Here is an 11,021-nt window from a genome sequence, read left to right on the forward strand (position 1 = left end):
ATTTTTTTTTTAAGTTAAAATGTCGAATATTGGTAATAAGGGTATAAACGTAAATTAATACTAACTGATCACTAACGGCCGTTAAATTCAAGGGTATTTGGTGCACTTTAAGTTTAAATAGGGGTATATTATGTATTTTGAAACACGCAGGGGTATTTGGTGAATTTCGTGAAACCTCAGGGGCATTTCATGAAAAAACCGTTTATCTAATTATTACCCATTTATCGTGTTTTGTCTTTTGGGCTATTGTTTTAACGGTTTTTTCATGAAATGCCCCTGAGGTTTGCAATAATGCACCAAATACCCCTGCGCGTTTCAAAATTCATAGAATACCCCTATTTTTTCTGAACTGTTCATCAAATACCCCTATTATGACTTTCCGTTAGTCCTCCGTTAAGTCATGTTTATAATTCACCAAATACACCTATTTATAAACTTTTTGCATAATACACATCTATTTATAAAGTTTTTTGCACCAAATACCCAAACAGCTTATACCATTAATATATGAATTTGAAGCCCAAAATTGAAGATCAATACATCTGAAAATTGAAGAACAAAACCCATAATTTTTTTTTTGGTAAATAAGGCAAATTTTATTACCAAAATGGTAGAAACCAGTTAAGAACAAACCCAAATAACAAGGAAACAAACAGCAAGGGGAGCACAACCGCATCCCTAACTAAAACACAAAAAAACATTAATTACAAGCCACTCGGACTGCAAAACAACCAGCAGAACCAGGGCAGCAAAGAACAAACAAGCATAAACACAACATCAGCAGCTGGGAAGCAAACCAGTAAGCAAGCAAACCACAGCCTTAACTGGACATCCTGCACACAAGGACTGCACAGCAGCAGCAAAACCAAAACCAGGTGTTCAAAACCAGCCTTAACTGGACACCCTGCACACAAGAACTTCACAGCAGCAGCACAACCAAAATCAGGTCAAACACCTGATACAAAGACCATAGTATTGCACAGCAGCATCAAGCAGAAAGGGAGAGCTTGCAGAGAACCTGCAGAAACCAGAACCTGCAGAATGACTACAACACATACACATCCTTCACCACATACACAGCAGGAGCAACCATGAAACATACACAGCCTTCAAACACAAAAACCCATAATATTGAAGAAGAGAACATTAAATTTTGAGAGTTTAATTCCTAAAATCGAAAAATCTAAACTACAAATTCGAATTCCAGTGTCTACAATCTCTCTCTAATCTACCGAAATTCTGCTATTTTTCGCCCCTTGCTGCTGCCGCTGCTATTCTATGCTCACGAAGAACTCAGCTCCAAAATCTAAAATAGGAAAAGCAACGAAAATCAAAATCTGAAAAACAAACGTTGCTCCAAAATCTCCTCTAATTTCATATGCTCCCTCGATTTAGTTATGTATTCTCTCTTAATTGTTGCGCTACCCTCTATGTTCTCTACTCTATCTATTTTTGTTCTCCGTCCTTCGTCATCGGCTTAAACCTCCCCTTCTTCATCAAACTTCAATTCACGATTTCAATTCACTAGAAAATTTGGGTTCGATTATTTGGGGATTTGAGTTAGCAATTGATGTTTGATGAAGATGGTTTGAAGAAGGAAAAATTGTGGTTGGGTTCACCATTTTGATACCCAGGAAAAAGAGATGTGAGATTGAGAGGAGAGAGGAGGGTGAGGGGAGAAGAGAAACGATGAAGAAGAAGAAGAGGGGCGAGTATTTAAGAAGGGCCAGAAACAACAGAGGAGATCAGAGGAGAGAGAAGAAATAAGATTTTTTTTTTTTTAATTTTAAGTTAAAATGTAGAATATTGGGTGAATAAGGGCATAAACGTAAATTAACGTTAACGGAGTACTAACGGCCGTTAAATCCAAGGGCATTTGGTGCACTTTAAGTTTAAATAGGGGTATTCTATGAATTTTGAAACGCGCAGGGGTATTTGGTGCATTATTGCAAACCTCAGGGGCATTTCATGAAAAAACCGTTGTTTTAATGTTGCAAAACATTATTTTGTTCATGAAAATTTGTATGATGTCGTGGCATATGTCGGTGCTTTCTTTGTCTACAATTAATCGAGCCAAATTTAATTCAATTTTAAACTATAACAGATCTAAAGGTCTCTCACGGAATGTTGTACTATTAAACTGAGATGTGAAAGCGAGTATTCATCAATATTAAATTGTGACGTGTTTGCTAGTTTTGATTTCTAATATACCTGTTCTATGACAGTTTACTAATAAATTAATCTACTTTAATGTAAAACATTTAAGGATTATTATTTACCCTCTTCGATTTTGGTTTTCATAGATCACTCTGAAATTAACTTTAGACCTAGTTACAAATTACAATTAATGTAATTTTATTGCTTTACGTTCAACAAATATTTATTCTGACAAAACAAAACTCAATAAATTTTGCTTTACGTTTTTTTTATGTAAGCACACCAAAAAATTAGTTCAATTAGCTTCGACTATTTTAGAGTTGTATCAATCCATACTCCAATTGCGGGGAATGCCTTGAAACTAACAAATGTTGTTGCGTACTTGCGTTCTCAGACTCAAACTCAAGACTCCGGTATATTAAAACAATTCATTTATCAGTTCATCCAAACAAACACCCGTTAATAATTAGGCCACAAAAAAAATTCAATTTGCAACATAAAAACAATAAATAAAAGTTAATGTCCAGATCACCTTCCATAAATGTTAAGAAAGTTTCTATACTGAGCTTAATTAAAGTCAACAATTAATTTAATTTAATTACCAACTTTAAAAAAGTTCAAAATTCAAAAATCATGTTCAAGGCGGGGTAAAAAAATCAAAAACCCTCACCCATACGACGCCGTTTTCCACCTCTTCAGTCTTTACTTTACTCACTTTAACCTAAGCTAAAAACTAACCCAAGAAAAAGCAAAACCATTTCTTCATTTTCTCTCTCCTCTCTGTTTGAAATCATCATCATCGTCTTCGAGTAAAGAAACGGACACAAAAAAAGAGAGTATTCTAGAAGGAATCTTTTAGGGTTTCGAACTTTGAAATGGCGAGTCCCCGGATTCCGGCGACTCCTTCGCCGGTAAATTTGCGACCGATTACTATTACGCCGGGATCGAGGATTCTAGACGTTTCTACTCCGTCGACTAACGGCCGGTCTTCTTTTCCCGATGACGGGATCTGGAAGCGTCTTCGTGAAGCTGGGTTTGATGAGGATTCTATTCGACGCAGAGATAAAGCTGCTCTTATCGCTTATATTGCTAAACTTGAAGCTGAGGTTCGTCAATTTTTTTTAATTTTTAATTTTTAATTTTTTAACTTTTAACTTTTTTGTGCTAAGTAGTAGTGATAGTGTTTGAATGTAGTTTACCTTTTTGTATTTTTTGGAATTGTTGGATCTGGGTAATGCGTAATGTTATCGTTTGTTTGGCAGGAAATTGTTTTTTAATTTTTTTAATTTTTTAAAGATTTTTTTTGGTTGCAATTGGATGCTAAAAATAGGGTATTTGTGTCTGCATATTAAATTAATTAAATTGGATATTTCAAGTTTTATACTCCGTATTTCTTAGAGCTTCAATGTCCTCCCGGAGGTCAGGAACCATGGCCGTTCTTTTAATTTGCTACAGAGTATGCTTGTAAATAATAGGCCACATTTGATTATAAATTGCTTTTGAGGAATTATTTCGAAATACTGTAACTTTTCCTTTTTATGGTCGATTTTTATATCTTAACCATGCCACAAGTTGGTCTTTATTTCATATTATTAAGGGTTATATGGAAAAATTAAGTTTGACAAAATAAAAAAATTAGAAAGGGTTATTTTGGGACGATGCTAAACAGAAATGCTGGCCTATTAGCTAGGGATGGAGGGAGTAGTATTTTAGAAAAATAATGAAAAAGATTGACATTAAAGGTTTATTAAGAGGTTTGACCATTTTTTTTATTTTTTATTATCATATAGTTTTAGCATAAAGAAATTATATGGAGAATATGTGTAGGAGATAATATTTTTTTTTTAGGATGTCAAATGATGATTTTCCTTGAGAACTGGGATGCATTACACTTGGGATATTTAGAGGGGACTTTTTGGTGAGATAGGAAGAAGGAAGTGAGGGAATAGTTACATGAAGGCATATAATGAAGTGTAGGTAACACAATGGGTTGTTTACCCACCCAGAACTCGCCCCGAATCCGGATTAGCCCTAAGGGTGAACCGGGTGCTAACACCAAATAAAAAATGGGCTGTTTCTCTAATTTCTAGTGTTATGAGTTTGGCTTCGTGACTCCCAAATCTAACTGCAAGCACTATACACATTGTACCACATGAGGAGAATCATAGTTTATATTTTGTGATTCCGAGTTAAAGACTTAATAGCAATATAGAAGTAAAAGAGATACCTGAAGAAAGGCATCTTGTTCTTTAACACATGGGCAATTTCTGCAATAAGGGATTGAGAGAGAAATCAATTTTACTGGAGCTCCGAAATTAATTTTGAAGGATTGAAGAAATGGTGAAGCTGATTAGAAGAAAATAGGAAATGGGAGGATGATACTTGCTATTTGAGGAAACAAAAATTTTATGTTGTTTGTTAAGAAGGCCTGATATGAGCTATTTCGTATAGGTTTATGAGCTTCAACACAACATGGGCCTTCTTATTTTGGAACGGAAGGATCATGCTTCAAAGCACGAAGAAGTTAGATTTTCTGCTGATTCTGCTGAAGTAAAACACATGCGCAATCAAGCTGCATTATCATCAGCTTTAGTTGAAGCAAGGAAGCGAGAAGATAACCTGAAGAAGGCCTTAGGAGTCGAAAAGGAATGTGTGGCAAATGTAAGTCCGTCATATATATGCTTTTAAAATAAATAAATTTATGTATGTCGCATCTGCTTAAAAGTTTTTTGATCTTTCATGCAGATTGAAAAAGCGTTGCATGAAATGCGTACAGAGTGTGCTGAAGTGAAGGTTGCAGCAGAGAGTAAAACTCTTGAAGCACGCAATATGTTTGAAGATGCTCAGAGAAAGTACGTTGAGGCCGAGACAAAGCTGCACTCTGCTGAATCTTTGCGAGATGAAGCAAGGCGATCTGAACGAGCAGCTGGAAGAAAGCTTCAGGAGGTTGAATCCCGTGAAGATGATCTTCGCCGTAGAATGGCATCTTTTAAATCTGAGTGAGTGTTTCCTTTTTTCATCAGTCAGAGCAGTATTCTTCTACTGCACCATCTAAAATTATTTCTGTTCTTCAATTTGAATTTCTTTAGCTAGAAACTGGAAAATGAATGTCATTGTTCTTGAAGTATTATTTGGGAATATGACTGGTTGTGTATGTGAAGATTTGTCCCAAGAATGTGGTTTTTCTGTATGAAAGATTTGTCGGCTTGTCACATTGTCATATCTCTTACAACATTCAATTCATGTGTTCATCGAAATATCCGTTATATAAGTTCTGCTTTCCAAATTATTTGTTAATCACTCAATCACCTTTAGAAAATCCAATGAATTGACTACTTTCTTAATTTGTCTTAATTTCCCTGGTTTCTATTTTAGCATGAAATCAAATTGACTACACTTATAATTCGTATATTCCTGCACAATACGTTCTATATATTACTGCACAATACAACAATTGTCTGTTGCTCCCAGTAACAGATGTTAATAACTTAATATATAGAGTTCCTTATTCAAGATGGAGGGGGGGGGGGGGGGTGTTATTGATTCTTGTATTATGTTCAGTGGTCTTTGAGCATCAAACCTTTTCTTAAATAGATTTTAGATCCTTTGGTGATATGTTTTGCTGGTTTATAGGCTGGTTTAAGTTTGGGATGATCTTTTTTCCATACTTTGCCCTGGCAAGTTTGAAGTTCAACTCTCGGCTTCAAAGTGCGCAATAAAGAAGTGTATTATGTTTTAGTTTTCTTGCCAAATATGGAAGAGCTAGCTCTTATAGAGTTATACCTTCTTTATAGGACGTTTCTCATCTTATGAACCATCTCTTGTGAGAAACCACTGACATTTGTTTCATCTTCTATGTTAGTTGTGATGCCAAGGAGAAAGAAATTATACTTGAAAGGCAATCATTGGTGGAGAGACAGAAAGTTTTGACTGAATCACAGAATAAGTTGCTTGATGGTCAAACTTTGTTAAATCAGAGGGAAGCTGATATTCTTAGTAAATCTCAAGCACTGAGAAGGATTGAGAAAGAGTTGGAGGATCAGAAAGAGAACATTGCTGCTGAAAGGAAGAACTTAATGATGCAGAGGTCTAACTTGGAGCTAAATGAGATTTCCCTATCTGAACGAGAGAAGGTCATTGCATCTCTTGTATTATACCTTTAATTATAATTACACTAATAGAATGCTGTTTTATTCATATTTTTTTGTTCCCGCAGGCTGTCATTGAAAAGGAGGTGTTTTTGAACAGGAGTGAGCAAAATTTGCTTATTTCACAAGAAAAACTTGCAAACAAAGAACATGTAATTCGCTGTCCTTCTATTTATATGCTGCAGTTGGGATATGTGTGTATCAATCAACAACGAGATGCATTTTTCTGATAGAGAATGGTATTTGTGATGCAGATTGAAGTCCAAAAACTCATAGCCGAACAGGAGAATGCCATGAGACGAAGAAAGGATGAGTTAGAAGCAGAGCTCATGGCGAAACAGAAACTGTCGGAAGAAGATATTGAGACAAAAAGAAGAGCCTGGGAGTTGAGGGACTTGGATCTTAAGCAGCGGGAGGATGTTATTTTAGAGAAGGAGCAAGATCTGGAGGTGCAAGCTAGGGTGATAGCAGATAAGGGCAAAGATTTAGCTGAAAAGATGAGAGTTCTGGAAGGGAAGGAGAATCGTCTGCACAAATCTGAGAATGAGGTTGAGCTCATGAAAAACACTTTGGAAAAAGAGAGGGAAGAGATTGATAAGGAAAAGATTGACCTAGAGAAGTCTATGCTTGCTTTGGAAGAGAAGAAGAAACAAATAGCTGAGGCAGGAAAAAGGTTGGATATCATGAAAAGTGAATCAAGTGAGCTTCTCATTTTAGAAACAAAATTGGAAGAGGAAATATATGCAATCAGAGCTCAGAGTCTGCAACTTGATGCTGAAGCTGAGAAATTGAAGGTCGAGAAGGCAAAGTTTGAGACAGAGTGGGAGGTAATTGATGAAAAAAGGGAGGAACTGCGGAGGGAAGAAGAACGCATAGCTGGGGAGAGACTGGTGATTTCCAAGTTTCTCAAAGATGAACGTGATAGTTTAAATTTGGAGAAAGAGGCTCTTCGCGAGCAATACAAACAGGATCTAGAATCACTTTCTCTTGATCGGGAATCATTCCGTAGTGAGAGTCAACGGGAGCGTTCTGAGTGGTTCACCAAATTTCAGCAAGAACGTGCAGACTTCTTGCTAGAGATTGAATGTCGAAAGAGAGAGTTGGAGGATTGTATCAATAAAAGGCGTGAAGATATCGAAAGCTACTTACAAGAGAAGGAGAAAGCATCTGAAGAAGAGAAAAAGAGTGAACTTATGTATATTAGGTCTCTGAAGGAAGATCTGATGAAGGAACAAGAACATGTTGCTTCGGCATTGAAGAAGCTCGAGAATGAGAAGTTGGAAATCAAGCTGGACCGAGAGCAGAGAGACAAGGCATGGGCAGAGCTACAGAGTCTTATTGAAGAGCTTCAGGTGCAAAGAATTAAACTAAAGAAGCAGAGGGAACTGTTGCATGCAGATAGAGAAGAGATACATTCAAAGATTGAACAACTTAAGAAATTAGAGGATTTGAAAGTCGATTCTGACAGAATTGTAGTTTCTCCTGCAAAGCAAACCTTTGCAGAGTCAACCCCTGAAGTACTTTTACGTTTCCCTTCTTTGGAGCCAACTCAGAAAGTCACAGCTGCAGAAGATGGACAAGATACAGGGAGTGATTCACCACCTAGCTCTAAAGTTTCCTGGTTAAAAAAATGTGCTACATTGATATTTAAACCTTCACCTGACAAAGTTCCATTGATGCACATTGAACAATTGAACTCGGAGTGTGAAGAAGGAAACTCAGGGCTTTTTGGGAAAAATATTGTCAGCATAGACGACAAATCACGACCGGGAGAAGTCGAGTTTGTAAAATCTGTGGGAAGTGCAGACCAGCCTGCTGGATCTGCTTCAGAAGAACCAAAAGTGATTCACGAGGTTCCTTCTGTGGATGAAGGTATAACAGATCTCGAAGCAACTAAACATGTGCATGAAAGCTCTGCCCCTTCTGCAGTAAGTGCTGGGCGAAAAAGAAGAGTCGATGACTCTAATCCTGGAACTGATGCTGCGGTTCTGAATGACGAGAAAATCAACAAGAAGAGGCGGCAGCATCTTGTTGATGCTCCTGATGGGTCTCATGTTGTCACTCCCCATTGGTAAATGCTCTTTGGCACATTATTTACTTTCCTGCTCATGGGAATAGTATTTTCTTGTAAAGGCTATTTGATATTATTCATTTTGTTTCTATTCAATAACTGTTAACTCTTGCTTAATTTTGATAATTTTCCCTCCTATGTACAGTGTGGAATTCAAACAGCCTAGTGTTGATGATCAATGTGTCGTCAGTTCATCAACCCAAAGTATAAGTAAAGAGAATGAAGTTGATGAAACCGAAAGAGAGTCTGAAGTCTCTCAGAAAATAACTTACAAATCTCATCATCAGAGCAAGCAAATTGACTTTGACAAATCTGCATTGGTAGAAAATGAAGCATTGAGGTGTGTCATTCGGGAGAGGACTGTGATACAGGAAGTTCTGATAGTGGAGGATGTTGGAGAGACAAAGAAGGATAATGAGGTAGTTTATATTTGATCTGTGATTATCATTCATCACTTGAGCAGACAAGTGCATTTTGTCTTTAATCTGTCATCAGTCGTGATCCATTTTGTTTTCAGAGTCTTTGGTGAAGTCCTCCTCATAGTAGAGAATGTCTATTAAGAAAGCTGAGTAAGAGCAGAGGGCTGGAATTTCCAATCTGAATTTAAAATGGGATAAATATTCTTTTCCAACTTGATCTAGTAGAGAGAAATATGTTATTCTATTACATTTTTATGTGTTTGTTTGTTGTTGAAAATGAGATAAATGATCTTAAAATTTGCTCTATATAAGTTGATATTCCATGTATGGCAAAAGGTAATAGCATGCACACCATTGATCATATAGGCTTTTTCAAGATGCTGTAATAAATAGGATAGCAAATTGGCAAGTATGAATGATAAGGTGTGAATGGAATGTGCAATGTGCATGCATCTTGTTTAGTAATAAGGTAAAATACTTGTTGATGTCTTTTGAATTGCTATGACGTGCAAACTTCATCTGCACTTTTGTACTAGTCGAGACTTTTTAAAGATACTTGATGCTTTTTGCTTTGTGCTTGTTTTGTTTCACGTCTTTCTTCACTTATTTGTTTCTTGTACTCTCTCTGAACTTATATACGTAGTATTCACTATAGTTTACCGAGATTTCATGATTCTAGAGTTTTTGAATTCAAAGATAATAAGGAGGTTAGAGACATGTACTTGTATAAAAATAGCATGCATTGCTATATTGAGGAAACAGTGTTGATGATCAGTGATGGCACTCTCCCCTTGATGTTAGTCTTCTTTATTCTGCATTTAGGTGTAATTCTTCAAGTGTTTGTGGAAATTTCACCTTGCTTATTGCTATTTTTCTTTACGGGCTACGAAAATAGAATAGTGAAAAAAGAGAGTTACTAATATTCTGATGTATTTGGTTCCCTGTGTTGTTCTCAGGAGGAAGATGCTACTACTGAGAAAATAGAGCTAGAGAATGAGAATCCTTCAAGCGCCAAAGTAGAGATCCCAGAAATTGTCCAGGGGAGAAGAACTCGGTCAAACTCCCAGATGAAATCATAAACAGTTGGTTATATCAACTGCTCCAGCGATTATGCCATGTTTTCCGTGTTCTGGATTTTGGCAATACATGCACAGTATGTGTCCTTGTTTTTTTTTTTTTTTTTTTTTCGTGCTTCAAAAAGCTGTGTATACAAAGGCAAGAATTCACTCTGGTCTAATCATCTATTGATTTGTTATTTCCTTTTGCAGGTTTTAATTTTGAGCGTGCTCAATCTAAGGGGGTTGAGTGAGTTCTTTTGACCTAGGTCTCCAATAATCTCTCTTGTGGACATATGCATGTAAATGACTTAGATAAGTGTGATTCAGGGTGTATTTAGTAGATCTTTATATGGTGTTTCGTGTATTGTGTTGGTATGTGTCACCATATGTTATGATTGGCAGCGCTTGTGCTGGTTTAGTGGTGTGTTGTGGTCGGCTCTTTTATTGTCGACCAACGGCTATGTTAGCTTATGAGAATGTTATTGGTTCAGTTAGGTTCCTGATTAACGGAACATCTTGGATTTTTACTGAGAGGTAATCTATATCATGAATTTTTATGCCATCTTTATTTTCTCTTATTTCACCCGATTCATGTTCTTGCACTTTATCAGCTTTCCGTTGGTCTTCTATTTTCTAAATTTTTTAGTCCTACTGAATTTTGATGTAACTGATGTAGTAGAGATAAATAGACGGTTTGCCAAAATCGAATTAGGTGTACCAGTTGTAGGAATTACACAGCTATTTATAAGCTTCAGAACAGTACGGAGTGTACTATCTAGCTATTTGGAAGTTACATGAGTTTATGATTGTCATGAGCTTCGGTTTGGTTGGTTTTGATTGCACATTTGTTTCAACATTCATGAAATCTGCTATAGTTCTATACCTAAAATACTCGGTTTATACACCCGGGTGTACAATGAGCACTGTGCACCCTGTGTAAAACGCGACTTCTAACTAGCAAAACGCAGAATCAAAAGGCATGACACGGAGATAATTGTTCATCAAATAGTGTCAATGAGGTCGTGATTTAGTGGTTAAAACTGAAGGTTTGTGTATGAAGTCACAAGTTCAGATCCTATCCTCATGAAGAAGTGAGTGGTTGTGAGATGATATGAGAACATAGTGATGAATTGAACATATCAACGATAGTACGCAAGTTCAGATCCCA

General features: G+C 36.5%; 1 protein-coding gene across 1 annotated transcript; it reads left to right on the forward strand.

Annotated features, from left to right (window-relative positions):
* Positions 1-2,851: 2,851 nt before the first annotated feature.
* On the forward strand, positions 2,852-10,415 carry LOC110797814 (protein CROWDED NUCLEI 4). Its single transcript, XM_022002933.2, has 9 exons — positions 2,852-3,263; positions 4,609-4,818; positions 4,903-5,156; positions 6,020-6,290; positions 6,374-6,457; positions 6,560-8,376; positions 8,522-8,795; positions 9,752-9,948; positions 10,064-10,415. Exons 1-8 carry the CDS (start codon positions 3,033-3,035, stop codon positions 9,872-9,874), a joined length of 3,264 nt encoding a protein of 1,087 aa, XP_021858625.1. The 5' UTR covers positions 2,852-3,032; the 3' UTR covers positions 9,875-9,948; positions 10,064-10,415.
* The last annotated feature ends 606 nt before the right edge of the window (positions 10,416-11,021 follow it).

The sequence above is a fragment of the Spinacia oleracea genome, chromosome 3, assembly GCF_020520425.1.
Source record: "Spinacia oleracea cultivar Varoflay chromosome 3, BTI_SOV_V1, whole genome shotgun sequence".
Lineage (NCBI taxonomy): Eukaryota > Viridiplantae > Streptophyta > Magnoliopsida > Caryophyllales > Amaranthaceae > Spinacia > Spinacia oleracea.

Excerpts from the sequence above, each read along its gene's own strand:
- LOC110797814 (XM_022002933.2), top strand. The coding sequence starts at position 3,033 with ATGGCGAGTCCCCGGATTCCGGCGACTCCTTCGCCGGTAAATTTGCGA. Across the intron at positions 6,291-6,373 it reads CCCTATCTGAACGAGAGAAG|GCTGTCATTGAAAAGGAGGT; the intron begins GTCATTGCATCT and ends TTGTTCCCGCAG. Across the intron at positions 8,377-8,521 it reads CATGTTGTCACTCCCCATTG|TGTGGAATTCAAACAGCCTA; the intron begins GTAAATGCTCTT and ends TCCTATGTACAG.